This window comes from Vollenhovia emeryi, unplaced genomic scaffold (assembly GCF_000949405.1).
Source record: "Vollenhovia emeryi isolate VEMERY1.0 unplaced genomic scaffold, V.emery_V1.0 DF939132.1, whole genome shotgun sequence".
NCBI classification, from domain to species: domain Eukaryota; kingdom Metazoa; phylum Arthropoda; class Insecta; order Hymenoptera; family Formicidae; genus Vollenhovia; species Vollenhovia emeryi.
The window spans coordinates 602,103-620,161 of NW_011967234.1; the positions used below are offsets into that span (position 1 = coordinate 602,103).

General features: G+C 40.0%; 1 protein-coding gene across 1 annotated transcript in view; it reads left to right on the top strand.

Moving 5' to 3' along the window:
- Nucleotides 1-263: 263 nt before the first annotated feature.
- LOC105567998 (nucleolysin TIA-1) overlaps nucleotides 264-18,059 on the top strand; it is a 166,056-nt gene continuing 148,260 nt past the window's right edge. Inside the window, exon 1 of the mRNA XM_012023327.1 lies at nucleotides 264-497. Coding sequence (XP_011878717.1) covers nucleotides 341-497 — 157 coding nt within the window. The 5' untranslated portion in view covers nucleotides 264-340. The remainder of the gene's footprint in view (nucleotides 498-18,059) is intronic.

An 18,059-nucleotide genomic window follows, 5' to 3' on the forward strand; every position in this document is an offset into this window, starting at 1 on the left:
CTTTACATATCGAACGTCTTCTCGCAGTGCGGATTCGCGAGTAGCACCGGCCGAGTGATGCCGATATTCGCGGGACACTAATTCGAGTGCTCGATCCACTGCTCTCGATCGCGAGACCTCGCTCTCCTCCGATCGATCCACCTGTCTCTCGCATGAATCGCGCGCGTCGCTGATCGTCTCTCCAGCGCGAATCCGCGATCGCGCCACGGATCGCAGGACACCGAGCAGAGAAATCGCGCGTCCAGTGTCACCGCTCTCGCGAGGATTCGTCTCGGCCACGTGACGAAACTGCGCCCCTCGACTTTCACCACGGCGAGAGTTCCAATTTCACGTCGTAAAGATGCTGACCATGTCGACCCTGATGATGCCTACGACAATGACCACCATGACGAATCCGGGCCCGATACCCGCACACAGCGTGCCGCAGAAGCTGGAACCACCCAAGTTGACGGCGGCAGCCGCGCTCACCCATACGCCGACACCCGCCAACAAATCAGGTGCCACTTTAGAAATTTACTTTTTGCACTGCCGTTGTTTTCAGCGCCGCTTTCAAACAAACTTCGATTCGCGGCCGCGTTATTTCTCGGGACGGTACGCGCCGTTTCACTCGAGGCCGCGAACGTCGCGTTTGTGCCGTTGCCGCGGAAAATTTCTCTTCGTTTTAATCACCGTGAGATCATAATCCTTTTATTGCAAATTCACGTTCGTTCAAGTACAGCGTTGGAGCTCCAAGTTTTCACGTTACGGAGCTTAGATTTAAATATTGTGAAAGGTGGAGAGGAGCGAAGGAAGGATCGCACGAAGGGGATGAAATTCGAATTTTCTCATCGTTAACATTGTACTAATCGCCGACTATTGTTACGTGAACGTTAAAAGAACGCTTATCAAAGTGTCGAGAAAGCGTCATGTACAGTGCCTAGTTTTTACATATAATTACACATAGAACATTTCCATTACGACGAAACAAGCGAATGATTCAGAGACATTTTTCCGACGTGGAGAAATATGCAATTTTACTTATTTTACTTTTTTCCCAGGCACCTAAAGTTTGCAAATTGAACGATTCTTCGATACATAATAACGTGCTACATTTTTCCGCAAAACCGCGATCGTTCCGCGCTCCAATTTCGGTCGTTCACAAAAGAAGTGCTAACTTCTCCCGTGGAGTGAAAGGGGCGGTGGGGAGGGTAGCAGCAAGACCGGGCTCGGTCGCCTGTCTTCCGCATTGAAATTCAAATGCGCGTTGCAATCTATCTGTTAACGATGTGAACTATTTTACAACAACTTGATGATTGATTTCGGCATTTAAAAAAGGCGAATCTCCTCCGCGCCGTGGTGGCTCCTGCGCCGAGCGCTGGTTCTCCTCCCCCGTTAATTTGCCCCCGAGGTAGCAGACGTTGCGACAACATCTGCCGGTAATAACCGCGTCACGGGCATTCAGGTCCTGCGATTATCCGCCGATTAAAAATGCATAATTGCTATTAAACCGGGCGCGAAGAAATCCATGGATGGCCTTGGCGGCGCTCCAGGGCCCCCGTGAGAGCCACGCTCAAATGGCGCTGAATTTTTCTACGCTCGAGTAAAAACCCCGGGCACACAAAAGGGTGGGAAGGGCGGGAGGGAGGGAGCGAAGCGGCCGCACGAGCGGATTGGCCCCGGTACGCGCGCGCACCGTGCCGATGCCGAGATAACATCTCTCGCTTAGCCCTTCGACGCGGAAAGTCGCGATAATATATCGGCGACGCGGTGGTACATGCCCTCGCACGCGGCTATGTTTGCATACGTGTACGTAATCCTAAGAATGGAATACGTACAGCTGCCAATAGGGCAATCCCTAGCCGCCGCACACTTAGCACGTACTAGCTAGTAGTTACCGTTACATCACGAATGTACGTGTCATGGGAGCGTAACAAGGACGCGGGCTCGCGGCACGCCGCGCCACATCGCCACGTATAACTTGGCCTACGTAGTATGCGTGATGTCGGGCTACGTGAGCACGGCTGGACACGTGCAATTTATCGAAAATCACCCGACGTCACGACATTACCCCCCGTGCGACGATTCGCCACCCTCGTCCGGCTCTTCGAGGATCAATCGTTGCTAATTGTCGGCGAGCGAGACAACGCAAAGCGGATTTCAGGGAGCCGCTTCTCGATCCTCTTCTCCTAGCCGTTACGAGTTTCTCTCCCATTGTCTTCCTTTTATGAAACTTCAATTGTATTTGGACAATGGTTTGGGACTAGCACGTTTGATATCTGGAAAGACTGTCGTTCGTTATTTACAACGGGCGGCAAAGTTGAGCAAAGCAACAAGAGAAATTGAGGAAAAGTAATTGAATATCCTAACTTGGCCTAAAAGGGTCGGATTTCAATAGGATTTCCGACCTTGAACGGGATCAGTCACGGGGAAAAATGAAGAAAAATTGCCGGTGAAGTTAGTAGAAGAATTTATTCTCTTAAAGTATGCAAACGATATGTTTCCGTGAGGAAAACATATAACATTAAAAGTCTAATATCAACTGCATAGAACTGATATTAATGTAAATTGCGTCTAAAATTAGTTCAATTAGTGATATGTAAAAACTATGCTTTAATCAGGTAATAATGTAAAAAATTGTTAAGTCGAGAAGCGCGATAAGAAGTTATACTTTGCCAGTTGCGACAACATATTTTATCTGCAATAATACGTTATTACAATGAATGTAAGATAAAGGATGCCGATATGAGGATGCGTTATTCTAATATATGGCTCGTAATGAAACTTTTGACATAATTTTGGAACGATTAATCTAAACAATCTGAAAACTACGTATTATAAATGATGGGTTTTGCGTCAGGTGGTACTACATTGTACCTCGGCGTGCCGCGAGTCACATGGTGCAACGTAATGTTAATGGTCGTCGTGTCAATGGTCTCTCATCGCAAACTATCATTAGTAAAGTAGCTAATGCTCTCTGATTATGTAAATGCAAACTATAGAACGCTTTTAATGATGTCTTCGTTTTCGCGATAAGCAAACCAAACTTGATAAAAACACATCACTTGATAATTGAAGATTAATGATAGCATTTATGCATATATGTTTATGCATAGTGACAATTTGATAAAATATACAGTCGAGAAATTGGTAAAAAGCACTTATATGCATTGCATCAATATCGTTATTCGATATGCACAACATCGGTTCTTCCCTCGCTCGGTATCGAGAGGCTTCTCCGAGACAATGATTTTTCTGAACCCTCTAGAAACTGGTGGATGCACACTTCCACGTATAGATTCTAGCACCTAAAGGGTAAGTGCTCGTAAAGTTGTTTGTCTGCTCGATATACTGTAATAGCAAGGAGGCGGCCATTAGTACGTGAAATTCGTTTAAACGCAATTCGCGAACGCCGTAGTCCACAAATTGAATTGCGCAAAGGTTCAGTCCTTCTTACTGTCAATTTGCATCACAAAATATTATTTCGGAAGTGAACAATTGCCGTGAGCGCGAGCGATTGCGGAAAAAATATCTTTAAAATAACAGAAATTGTTGGATTTGCGGTATAGTATATCTCACTATTCTAGTGTAGTATTACACTGTTAACTTTAATCACTTATCCAACCACGCTTTTAGTTAAATAAATGTCGGTAAAAGTTACAGAAGTTAAAATAATGAACAATTAGCGCCTGAAACTACCTCATTGACACTTAGCGAAGAGCAATCCAATTTCTTCTTTGAAAAATAGAGCTGGTTTGCGAAAAACATTAGCGGCACACGCTGCATTATTCAATATTAATTCGTCATTGAAATGCATAATATTTCAAAACTTGTCCTATCGATTAGCCGTAGTTTAACCAATTTCAACGTCGTGACAATCGATAAATCGATCCGTGTCGAACATGGCTCGATCATCAGACGTCCCCGTGCCCCAAACTAATTTAGCGAGACACGAGAACACACGTAGGTCCGTATCTCCGAGGAACACTCGAGAATCTATCGCATGCGCGCGTGAGCGCGCGATCGGGGAAAGAAGTGGCAAACGAGTAGGCAACAAGAGGCAGCACAATTCTTCGAGATAAAACGGAAGTCGGCGATGGCTGCGCCGACGGCAACGAAAGCGCGAGCGATGGATGGCTTTAGCTTCGGTTTCCTGACGAGGTTACCGAAGTTTCGTTCGCAGATTCAATTTTAGTTGGCGCGCCAGCCCGCGCCACCACGGCTCTCAATGCCACGTAGGTACCTTACAGGGGCGGTTACCAACCCTCCTTTCTATATTCACCCTCGTGTACCCGCGCCATCCGCTCGCACGGCCTCTTGCCAACTATCCGCTACGGGGCCACTTTATCCGGCTGCGCTTAAGTTCCGCGTTTTCCACGCCTGCCTTTGATTGCGGCTTGTCTCGATCTCGCGCAAGGGGCATCCTTGTGATTCTATAAGTGACACGCTGCCTAACAGTCTTTAGGACTGCGAACGTAAATCAATCAAGAGAAATATAATCTTTTACTAAATTGTCGATTTAATTGCGCGAAAAAATTATATTCCGGCAAGAGAGCGCGTCCATTTTGAAAAAGTTAAGAAAAATTGTTTTCATTGCACATTGTTGATCAAGTAAAATATACATTAATTACGTTATGTTACAATTATCTGAACAATTATTATAACGTTTACTTTATATATGACAGATTTCGATGAATATTATAGGAATAAATTAAATTGCAATACTAATCTTGTACATTATGCATACAGCTTCTGTGTGTGTGTGCGTATTACTGATAAATGTAATGTAGATAATAAAATCTCGATGTTAATCTAAACTAATGCTTTCGTTAAATACGTCAAAATGAGAGATTGCGATTCTTTTCATTACGAGCATTGTTAACAACATTCTGAATATTACTTTATGATATTAACTCACATTATTCCATTGTCGGAATAATTGACCACAAATACGCAGATGTTTTAATATCATGCAGTTGTTTATAGTATTTAGTCGGGGATTGGAACCAGTAGATCAAAGCGTATATGAATTATTCGAAATGTTTTCTTCTCTGACCACTTTATTTTGCCACCAAGTATTACGCGTTCAAATAATCGCAGAACTGCTTCATAATACTGTTGAATTATCTATATGTGAGAAACGCATTTCGTTTTTAAATGTCATAATGTGTGCTATCCCATGCTAATCTCAATCTCTGAAAAAGGAGTTATTATTTAAAGTATTCTAACTGAAATCGATGGGCTTGAAAAGTATATTTAGTTGTCATAGCTAAATATTTTTTTAGGCTACTCTGCTTATTGCATTAAATGCGACAGCAAACCATTTGCTATAGTTTAGAAATTTATAGTTACGGCAGTAAAATATTTTGAGCAAATCATGATTAGTTACGGTAGTGAAAAGTTTTTTCCAGTGTATTCGCGGAGCGCTATACCTACACGGAAAGAAAAATATAGCTACCGTAGCTAAAAACTGCACGTGACAACTAAATTTCAGTTGTAAAATATGAACAGTTAATATTTAGTTGTAATAGCAAAATATTTTGCTACTGTGCCTATTGTATTAGGTGCGACAGCAAGCCGTTTGCTGTGGTTTAGAAATTTATAGTTATGGCAGCAAAATATTTTTAGTAAATCATAATTAGCTACGGTAGCGAAAAGTTTTGTTTTCAGTGTACGTTTTTCCGTAGGAGATTAGAAAAGTTGGATAATTTCAGATATTTTTATCATCTCTTTCTCATACTACATCTTTTATTTAAAAATGTATCTATTTTTTCTATATACATTAATTTTGTTACAACTATAATACATACAACATATAACTGATTACGTAGTGTTTTTCTTCGTATGAAAGTCATTTTAGAACAGTAAATAAGGCATGGTTCAAATTATATAGTATATTCTTCAAACATTTATACGTTGCTCTATATAAATTAACATTTAAAAATAAATTGACATGATGCACGCGTTTAGTTATATACAGTAAAATTTACATGCTACGTCACGTCAATATCTCGGTTCGCAAAGGCAATACATTACATATTCCCATATATATTTTTGTGCAGAAGGCTTTCTTCTCGCTTGCATGCATGTTACTCATTTCGAGGAAGAGAAATCGAAGACATACGACAAATTTGCATAAACTTCTGACAAGTAAAATTATTACACTGTCTTATATCTTGCGAGTACTGGTTTTATAGCAAATATTTTAGACAAATATTATCTTAGTCATACTGCACTATTGTTTCTTGTTGCTATGGCGATAAGTTACATCTAATATGATCTTGATCAATTGCATTGATTACAAGGAAACAAATCTTTTACATCACTTATATTTGTGTTAATTATTTCTTAAAGTATACAGTGTTCAACAAAGTGATATATAATTTGAAGAAAAATATAAAATCTCTGTAACATTTTATAATAAATTATTCCTTGCGTAAATTAAAATTATACTTGTCTTCTGAAATAAAGTGAGGAAAGGACTTTCTTAAATATGATATAATAATTTTCTATTTCTTCCATACTTTGCGCAGAATAAAATTTACTTCCAACAAGAACTTGAGTTCAATGAAGATATAAAAACGATACAAATATAGAAATGTAAGTTTCTTTTATTTTAATTAAATTAACAGCCAACACTACAGAAAGCTCAAGCGACGAAAGCGTTAATGTAAGCTTTTTCCGTTTATACCTTCGTCTTGTCTTTTATTTTCAAGCAGTATATTAATCGCGTCAGCTCTCGCGGTATAGCAAAAAGAATTACAATAAAATATCTTTTATATTGCGAATTCAGATATTTATTAATAATCTTGGGATGAATTTTTATTACGCTGTGTTATGTGGTGAAATGAGAACAGTAGTTGGAAACTGCCGAGATGTAAAATTACGGGGACATTATTGAAACAAAGGTATATTAAAACTATTCTCACTCACGAGAATTATACCAAAATCAAGATAAATTAGAAACAACTTTCCAGGCTATACCAATATTCTTCCAGTCAGCTATAAAATAATCTTCTAAAATTCTAAATTATTATCATCTAAATTATTATCATCTAAATTATTATATGTTACACAAAAGAGTTTTCTTGTACGTTTATTTAAACATGAATGAATTTTCATATTTTCTTATGATTTAACCTGAGATGTCGACACTTAAAGAAATATTCATATTTTAATCGTTTAAGGTGAAACAAATTCTTTCTGTAATATGCATTTTGATTAATCTTTTAATACTTTGACTCCTTTAAATTTAGGTTACGGTCTAGTAAATGTCGATATCTGTGATAAATTTATGGCGGTAGGATCTATTCAAATGGATGACATTTCTATTTGGCACTACTTTGAGATATCAGCTACTTCTCGAGCGCGCGTTGTCTTTTTGCATGTGCATTAAGGAAAAACCGACCACCTCAAGTATCTTTCCCCGAAAATACCGGAGTCATACTTCATTTTCTGCTGAGTTGGGCATAGAAATGGGTATTTCCCGATTCCAAACTCGACATGATAAATATGCAAATCGTGGTAACAGTTTGCTACAAACCTAGCACTGAATATTACAGCGATAACTCTCGTTTAAAACTTATCGCTAAATAGAATACGCGTCTTGCACACCGTGTAAATTTATATGCGTTGCAAGTGACACTTACAAATTGTAGAAGAAAACTATTTCTCTCGCCGACATGTGTTCCTTTTCGTATCAACCAGGTATACGCTATGTTTAATACATGTATTATATATAGGATACGTGCACACCTACGATAGATCGCAAACATATAATATCTTTATCTCGAGGTTCGTTAATTGCTTTCTCACAATGGTTGAAAAACACGGCTAATCTATCAAGCGATATCGTGCAAATCTGGACGATTTAAAGGGAGAGACCGAAAAACTTGCGTCCACCGTAATAGAATGAGAGCGAGAGCCACTCGGCTAACGACATTTTCGTAGCCCCAAATGCGTCGCAAACGAATTGGAATCGCGTTGCAAAATTGATTATCAGTCTTCCTCCGTGGAGATGGCCGGGAGCATACCACGAGGTACTCACTTCGGGAATAACATTTGCCGAGCGGCGTAACGACTGATCCGTCTATTCCCAGTGGCAACGAAAACTCGTAAAACGGTACTTGGAAATTCGCTGCGCCAAGTTAAACTTGATGGAGACGGAGGGGTATGGCTGCGACTACTGCCCATGCTACCGCACTGCTCTACACCCGCCCAGTCGTACGGATTCTGGTATAGTCGTGACTCAGAGGACCGAATAGCTGCTGGTCGTAGTCCACCGATGGGATGCGATGCGAAAAGTCGAGGCAGTACCTGTCGCGGCCAAACAAGTGATCCGGGTGGCGAGAGCGGGGTCAGGTACTGTGGGATGAAATGATATTGTTTTAGCCGGGAACGAGTCCGCTGTCGGTGCTTAGAACCCATTTTCCCGTAAAAACCGAGCGCGGTAATATCAAGCGGACTCGTACACTACTCCCTTGCACCCTCAAATGGCGCGCTATATGTACAGAAAGGGAGATTGAGAGAATGAGAGCGAGGGAGAAAGGGAGAAGTGGGAAAGACATTGTCGCGGACAAAGAGTTCGAAATATTCGACGATACCTACGTGTACGGCTCCCAAGGGAACGGGAGGACGGCAGTACTGGCGACGCGACGCTGGGATAGAAGAAGCATCGCGGAAGTGGACAAAGTATGAATCGGAATCTTCGCCGAAATTCTCTCCTTTCTCTCTACTATCCGTTTCAGCGCAAAGTCTCGTGGTACACACGTGGAAAACCGCATGGGTTTGCGTGCAACTTGGCTGGTTGCCTCGAATGGCGGAGCAAAATCTGACCCCCTTTCACCAAGGGATAAATCTAAAATTTGGCATCGAAAAGAGTCACTCGCGAAAGGCGATCCGGGGGGAAAAAAGGCACATGGTGAAATTCGATCGACGCTAAACGTGTATTATATTGGACGGAAAATGATCACGCGAGTATATTTATTCACTGCTGTTTGTGTGATTGTTGTATCTAGGACCTTCCGTGATGTTATACGTTGGAACTGATAATATCTTTATTACCGAAACATCGTTGTGTTGTACATGACCTATATACAGTACGCTCCAAGAACCTCGATCTGAATTTTAATAAGCAATTCTATGTGACGAATTTCGAGTTAATCTTTACTTAACTTTACGATTAGCCAGGATTTATGGCAATTTCTGAATAATTCAACATTATGTATTTTGATTACAATAATCTTGAGAAAAATTAAATCCCGAAAGAACAAGATTAACGACGATTCAATTAATTGTACAGTCTTTTTCTTCTTATTACGCAGACAAGTTTTAAAATTAACAAAATTTCGAGATGAGTGTAATACCAGTGAAGCCACAACGTCGAGTAATCTTCTTTTATTAATTAAAAAGAAACTCGTTACATATTTTTATTGCACATTTCTACAACATTTTGACTGAATGGCTGTATAACTTTATATCTTGCTTACTTTCATCTTTCGGTAAAGGAGAACGTCTAACTGTAATTCCGCTCGTGGCGTAATCCCTGGCCCTCCCACTATAGCAAGAAAAACATAGCTTATGACTGCACCACTGTCAATATTAGAGAGTATTAAACAGAAGTTATGATTAATAAGTTCCTTCTTATGTTTTTCCACGGTGAACGGTAAATACTTGGACCGATCCGAAAATGTCAAACTGCTATAGTATCTATGGTGTGCCAGCAGCTTGGCTGGTTGACTGGTTAGCTGGCGCAGCGCTGGTTGGCTGGGTGACTAGAGCACTCCCCCGTACACCTACCCTATAAAGCAGCAGCTGTAAGCCGGATGCGGAAGTCGTGTTCGCTGGCCAGGTCGAGTTCTCGCGCCTCGAGATGCACGACCTACCGTAAATCGTTTGGTTCGACGTACCATCGAATCGACTGCTCGAGTGACCAAGTGTTGTACAGTAATAATAACGCCTAGATGCTCTGATTTATATAGCAAACTGAATCCCGCCAACGTATAATCATTTCTATTTCTGTTTAATCTTGCGAAATTATTCCCCTCTGCGAGCCGTCTGCGTTTCGCGTTTTCCAAAAAGGAATATTTCATTGTTAACTTTAATTGAGAAACATCGTTTCATGTATTCGGAATGGTACAAATTTATAGAAATATGTTTAAAAATCTATAAAACAGCATTGGAAAGAGAGTGCATTTATATCTACGTATACTGCATTTATATTTTGCACCATTTAATAGAGCATTTAAAAATTGATAATAATTTTATATAAATTATATGTTTTAATTGACGTTAATTGGCAATAATATTATTGATAGGAATTTATTTTATCAATATGCAGCATTTAATTTGCGTCGGAAGCATTGTTAAATACACCTGAATTATTTTGTCGGAAAAACAAGTGGCAGTGAGTCAATATTAATTTCATTAGTTTAACTTGAGTGTCATTGAACCGTTTCCTCTACTAATCGCATTTCGTATTGGAATCCGTTCGACATTTCTCTATCCAAGGAATATTTTACAATTTGAGAAATGTGTAATCTGAACGGTGATTTTCGTTCCAACAAAAACTTTGATTATACGTGACGCTCTGTATATTCTATCTACCGTTGCCGTGAATAGCTGAGAAATATTACATGCGCGAAAACTATCTCTAGCGTAAAATTTGCTTTAATCGGGAGGTCGCGTGTCGTTCAAGGGTTGTTTGAAAGGGCGAGCACATGGATAACGTACCTCTTCAAAGCCCGTTGTCCCCTGCGCTAAAACGCGCCATCATTAGGCACGTTCACGTGCCGATATTTGAAAATTCATTATTATCGTACGCGCTGCATCCGCCAATGTGTGTGTGTATGTGTGGAGCTATTTCACAGAGGGATTTTAGGGATATTTCTCGCCTTTGTGTCACGATTGCCTCCGCGCAAAACCATTTAAAGGCGTATACAATTTCTTTGTTCTTTGTAAATGCCGCGAAAAAATATATAAGAAAATCTCTTTTATATAATAAATACGTTACACTGTTATTATAATTTATATTGCTTTAATTGAAAAAGTTAAAAATTGGTTTATTATACATTTAATTTCTGCACCTCGTTTTCTGAGAAATATAAAGCAGTACCAATTCAGTTAACGTAACGTGCAATATAATGAACTATATCTACATTCTATAACTAATACATAATTAATTTCAATCAACTCGAATAACATTTTAATTTTTTCCACGCTCGTTGCAAAACTACGATCATCGGTTAGTCGCGTAGAGTCCTTTTAACACGGGGTACGACGTTATTTGTGGAGGATATAACAGAGCCGCGCACATTATGACCGAAAGTGCACGTTGCACAATATATCTATTCATGCAGTATTGTCACCACTTCCCCCCGTGTGCCTGTCTCGTTTGTAAACGAAGAACGTATACCTGCGTGCGCGACGGCGCCTTCTTTATGCACGTTGTAAAAACTTGTCAGATAACGAATACAACGCGGACGGTTACTCCAAGCGACGGATATTGCATTCGCTGTAGTAACAGCCAAAGTGGTTGCTCGCATTAAGTGCGTTTTACGCTCGTGGATTTAAGAGAGCAGGTCGCGGTAGGCTGATCAATATGCTAATATTTTGATGCCTCTACTCCGCTCGACGAATTAAATTACGTTCTACGAACGAAGATAGAGAGGGTAACGGCAGGAAGAAAGAGTACAAAATGAGGGGGTAGTGAAACGAAGTGCTCGACGTTTGAAGATAAGGTAGGTAGGTATTACATAAGATACCACTTAATATTATAGCACATTCACCTAACGCGTTACCAATGTTACATGCTCGGAGTGAAAACAATGACGTGTACCGGTATATACGCGACAGGAAATTTAATCTTTTTACACACTTGTAAGACGCGCATAAAAGTAAATTTATGCTTTTCTGAGTACACATTTCTTTTTAGTATGCAATGGAAACGCGATCCGTAAAAGTTAAATAAGTAAATGCACGATCGACTCGAAGTAAAAAAATAACATTATTTCACAAAAATTATGCAAACGTTACAGAATATCACGTACGCGGGGAAATATATCTAAACTACATTGTAATAACAAACTTAACGATATACTATACATATTATGCACGATATCAAGGTCAGAAGTAATAACATATTTCTTCTTTAACTACACGTACACACAAGGACTAAAGCAGCGAGCGTTGAAAGTTTTGAAATAGTTTGAATTATCCAGTGGGTACTTTAAAACCACGACGTACCTCGTGGTTTAGCCTTTAATACAATGCTTGTCGCAAATATGTTCATAGAAAGATTCTCCGTCGGCAGATTTATATACATTTAGAAAAATAATTTTTTGAAAGGGTAATAAAAATTGTCAATTATTAAAACAATAAGATATTCATTTCTGCGAAAAGAAGCACAAATGTATCTTTACATTACATATAAGATGTCAGTCGGTATAACGAAATTGTGAATAAGTAACTTGGACAGTTCTGCACCAACTAAACAAAACATTGATTTCTCAAAAGGCTCATAAAATTGAATCTTGGTTAAATAATGGCTAACATTGTCCAATTATATTAAACAATGGAAGAAGATTTTATAACACAGTTGAAATAAACTATTTCCGTAAAGTTTGTAACTTGGAAACTTGGAGAAGAGTCTACATATGTCATTATATCTACATCATCCTCGCAATTATCCGAATTACGTCTCCAGAGACGGGGACTTTTTCGCGCTCATGCGCGAAATACAGTATTTTTATCTGATGCACGCAACGAAATTAAACGAAGATCGTCTGAGTTTATCGAAGTCCGATAGGTTAACGAGCAAAGTTTATTTGCGTATTTATTACTCTCTACGGGCGGGAGGATGCTATCTTCATACTGCATTATGGTGGACTTTCCTTGGCGCGAAGCTTACCCTCGTTACACATCTAATATCCTACGGATTGCAGGTACACCTTCCGCGTTCTTATTAAAAATTTTATGTCGCTACCTTGTGCATCCAGAATATGCGTCGCATTCTCCTCCGTGACTGCACCAACGATTCCTGAAGCTGTTGGACGAAGAAGTGCTCTTACTTCACTAATAAGATCTCGTTCTCGCAGACGAAGTTACTCGCGTATCTGTTGTTTGGAAGTGTAATTTACTCTACACGATCCTTGAAAGGGACATACAAATTCTCAATGAGAATCTACAACGTAGGGAAGACATCCGAACTATTTACGAGTTCTATAATATTCCACCTAAAATTTCATGGAAGCTTCGGAAACGCGAAAGTTCGTTCGCCATTTAATTATGATAGCAGTGAATTCAAGGCAACTATGTTATACATTGCACGTTCAATCTCGACAACTGTTCTTAACATTTTAGAAATTTCCGAACCATTTATGAATCTTGACGTGTTAATGCGAAATGGGCTTAACGCAAATGTATGCAGAGGCTTACTCTGCAAAATGGAACCGATGGAAATTCGGTAGAACTGAATGAAAGATGATGCAAGTTAGCGCGAACCTCTTTCACGAGAATGAATTTGGGAGAACAATTCGGTTATTAGATTGGGACTGCCATATCCCAAACATTATAATAATCTAACGGGGGGTTCTCTAGATTATCTCAATAAAGACCTACTTATCGGAGAGAGCACTGGATTCATCGTAGACGATGCGAAGGATTACGAGAAGAAAGGACGGTGAGGTGGAGGGGAAAGGAGGAGAGGCAGGACAAACTGCCTTTGGATAAAAGATGCTGCTGGCGCATCATATTACCTATCTAGCCATCTCCTCGTTTCCCCGGAACCGTAGAATGAACCGTATGCCACGAAAATAAATATGACTCTCACTGTATAATGCACTTAGTCACCATTCTTTCGATTCTCTCTGCCATCGGTCTGCCCTCTTTCTTTCATTGCCGTTTTCACCTCGGTTTACTATCGCGTGCGTGCGGCACGATGTAAAATCCGGTTTCCTTCATGATCGTGCTCAATTACTTTTTTGCGCTTAAACCGGTCAGACTTAGATAAAATACGAGATTACATTTTCACACATTAACCGCTCTATCTTGTGCCAGTTTTGTCTATATCGATATTCAATTACTTTCTATTCTTGCTCTGTAATTGAACGTAATGGTACAATTGAACATAAGAGGAATAAATAAATCGCAGGAAAAATTTATCTCTCTATTATTATACGTTATTTTATGCAAATGTTTAGTTTGCCGGAAACAGTAACAGGGGACAATCAATTATTTTCATCAATTTATTACAACATTGTCACTTTATATAGCAACGTACATTGAAATATACTTATGTATATCAATAATAATTCAAAATGAGGACTTAAGAAATATTGAAAAATATATATTAATTCAATATTAATTAATATGGAGTTACATACTAAAAGATATTAAAAAGAAAAATAACGCCGCCGTATCTTTATATTGCGTTTTATATCGCACGTACACGTTTGCACGTGTGTAATTTTAATGCTATCGCGTTATTTCTCCGTTTTCGACCGTGTAACTCGCGCGAGCTGCAGTTTCCACTTGGGAACATTCGTGATCGTATCTAGATCGTCCTTCCGTTCCTGCTCTTCGACGACGCCTCGTCAAGGAATGTTATATCTCCAGATCTTTGAAAAAGACTGCAAGCGATTTCGGAGAATCTAAAATTCTGACCCGAATTCGGTGTCGAACGACGTACGTGTAGTGTCGAGCGATCTCGTCGGCAAGATTGCGAGCGGGGTCAGTAAGCGTAGCCAATCAGATTTACGAGGCAGGACATATCATGATCGGCTTTACGACAATTAGTCACCGTCATCCTTCTTTCACCTGACGCACCGCAGCCGTGATGGAAAAGTGGTAAAACTATCGTAAAAACTACAGCGCGATATCACGCTCCTCCGTATGTCGTTGATTTTTAAGTTCCAACGACACGCCCTAATTTATACTGATTAGTTATAGTCGTTGATAGGGTGGAATTGCAGGAACCGAAAACTTGTCGAATTGAACCGTGAAATCGGGATAATTTGATCATTTAAATCCAGCGCCTCGCGATCAACTCGGAGAAATTACATATCTGTAACTTGCGAGGCCGATAGAACTTCAATTATGTATATTTATGTCGATATTTGTTGTAAATTACAAATTGTCATAATTGCCACAAATTACTCGTAAAGAGTACAAAGATGCATTTGAAAGAGCCGCAAGTGATGTCTTACCAATAATATACGTCACGTATATCTTTCTTGGTTCTTTCCAAGTCCGCTACCCGCATTTCGCGATCAGAATGCCATTCGCCGTGCCCATGGCCGGCGGAATTCCCATGCGTTTTTTCTCCAGTTAGTTCGAACGAACCAATCACCCACCTAGCTCCAGGGAGATGGCGGGTGATGGGCGAGGTGGTAGAAGCGGGGTAGAGTGTGAGTCGGGATCGATGGAGATAATGCCTATTACTCCTAATGCGAAACTCGCTCTTCTTCTATCTTTGCCCCGCTCTATCTTCGATCCTGTACCCAGTTTCCCTTCGCCCGACCGTTTCGTTCTCGTGGCTCCTCGCAATCTGTAACCAATGCTCAATTACCATCTCCGCTGACTCCATTTTCAACATCTTTCTCTACCCGTTGTCATCATCATTGATCGGAATTTTGCGTCTGTAACTCAAATGCGTATTATCCGCAATGTCACAGTCAATGATGATAGCACAATCTTAGATCAGTATCAAATAAAACGAAAATTGATATCAAGGTATAAGAAGTAAGTTTCGCAGAGAAAATCGAGGAGAAATGTATGAAAATATAATTTACATTCGATTAAATTGTGCCTAAGATAATTAGAATTAAATGTAATTTTGTTCTCCGTTCATTTTGCAATATATTTTTGTCACGTTGTTTATCCTTAGTGTTCTGTGCAAACATAGAAACGGAAATGCTTGCCATGATTACCCTGTAGCCTGAATTGATAAATTGTTGCTTAATGTAAAGATTTCTTATTTAACTTGGACGACTATCGTTTAACTCGAACGGGAAGAAAAACCCCCTCGTTTTTCTCCAATTTCGTCGGCGCCAACTTTTTCCATTTACTTTTACTTTTCCAATCGCCTCATTCACTTTTAGAAAACGCGGAGTATATTACAGAAACAAAACGAAATCGCACTGAATACACCGTAGCAGTAAGTTCTGTGGGCGCAGTAACCTGTTGAGTGTATTCGCGTAAGTGGTGAGTAGTGGATACGTATACGTGCGAAAGTCTGGGGATGAAGTTTCTGGGGGAAATACAGGCGAGACACCACGCTCGTGAGAATTGTAACATACGAACGGTAAGTGTATTCGTACCTAAGAATCCGAGAACAATACATCTGCAGAGCTATGCGAGCGGCCTTGTAACGACTTCGAAAGACGTTTATGCAATCCGATATGAAAGAAACGCATCCTCGAGTGCAACTGGTGGTAAAGGGGGCGATAAATAAAATATACATCATCGAAGAAATATTTTTGAACGCTGAGCGAGAAGGGCAGATAGAATTATGTACTTTCTACTCGTTATTGAAATCCTTTTTAAAGTTTTCCGCCGCGAAAGACTTTTCTTAAAGTCCGTTCTACGACAATAAAACTATTTCTATATACATGTAAGAAAGTTGTTGGAATTTTTATAAGCAGTTAATATTGTATCTCACGCGCATGAAGATATAGTGCGCGATAAAATTGAGACCGATAACGATACTTTACTGAATATCAATGAAACTATAAATCGCGCTGGGGCCCTTCATTTTATTTTTATATTAAGACGATTGCCTTGTTAACCACACACTCGTGTGACGATTGTGACTGGTACGTTCAACTTTAACCATTAGCCTATATTCACTGTCTACCCTCATCAAGCCGATAAAAGCACCTATGACTATTAATTCGTGGTCTCATAGTCTTTCTAACGATTATTTGGCAATTAAATGCATCGTAATGCGAAGTGGCTCTCGAAAGTTTCGAGATACCGTGCTGATATCGATTCTAGATACTGGATATTAAAGATTATTTTATGATCAGCTTAGTGTGAGACGGTGTAAACGTACCGCACATAGATTAAATCGTTAAAGTAGCACAGACGAGAGAGGACGATAATTCCGTCTTCCAAACTGCGCAGCGCTGTTTTGGTTATTCCTTTACACGCCGGACCTGGCTAGGATGTGATTTCATATTTTCGCCGAAACATGTCGAAAAACAGTAATTTCCCCTTTTATCCGATTACACCGTTTACAGTATCTTTTGTGAACGCTACGCACGAATGTTCCGATCACGTCTATATTTCGCGATCATAAATTACATCAACTCGCTAACAGCACGCTTTGAAATTAGCGTTGTAACGTGGTCGAGCGTTGCACCGGGGAATAACAATGTCCCCGGCTCACGTGCTCACGTGTATTTATACCAGGCATTGTGTGCATCTAATTTCGGAACAATGTTGACGTCATTTCCGTTTTCATTTAATCCGCTGATGACTATATGAAATGTTTGGACATTGCAGATCATATATATTAATCAGTATGCATTTATGATCATAGCTCCTGCGACAGCAAAACATCGTATCCGCGGGCAGAGACATAGCGTGTTACAAAGTTTGTCGAGAGAGAGAGAGAGAGAGAGAGAGAGAGAGAGAGAGAGAGAGAGAGAGAGAGAGAGAGAGAGAGAGAGAGAAGAGTTGATTAAAATAATATTTTTGTAAGATTTCCTCCGTAATATACACTTCTTACGTATCTTTCTCGCAGAATTTTACTCTCGCATATTCTAGGGAAACGTATTTTTAACTTTCATAATTTTATTAAGTTGCTTATACCTACACGGGAAAAAAAAAGATTAGCACATTCCTACCGCGGAAAAGTGGAAGATAGCAACTCGCCCATCTCCCTTTCGTTATATCGCAGCCGACGCGAGCGCAAATATCCATAAACGAACAGACTTGGCGCTCGCGTTACGCGAATCGTACGATCGCACGTCGCAGACAGTTCAAGACCTGATTTGCGAAGTGCCGGTGAAATTAGCGCTCGTGGTCAAGCGTTTCGCGACGGAAGTAACAATGTGCGCCCGCGCCCGATGCGCCGACAATCG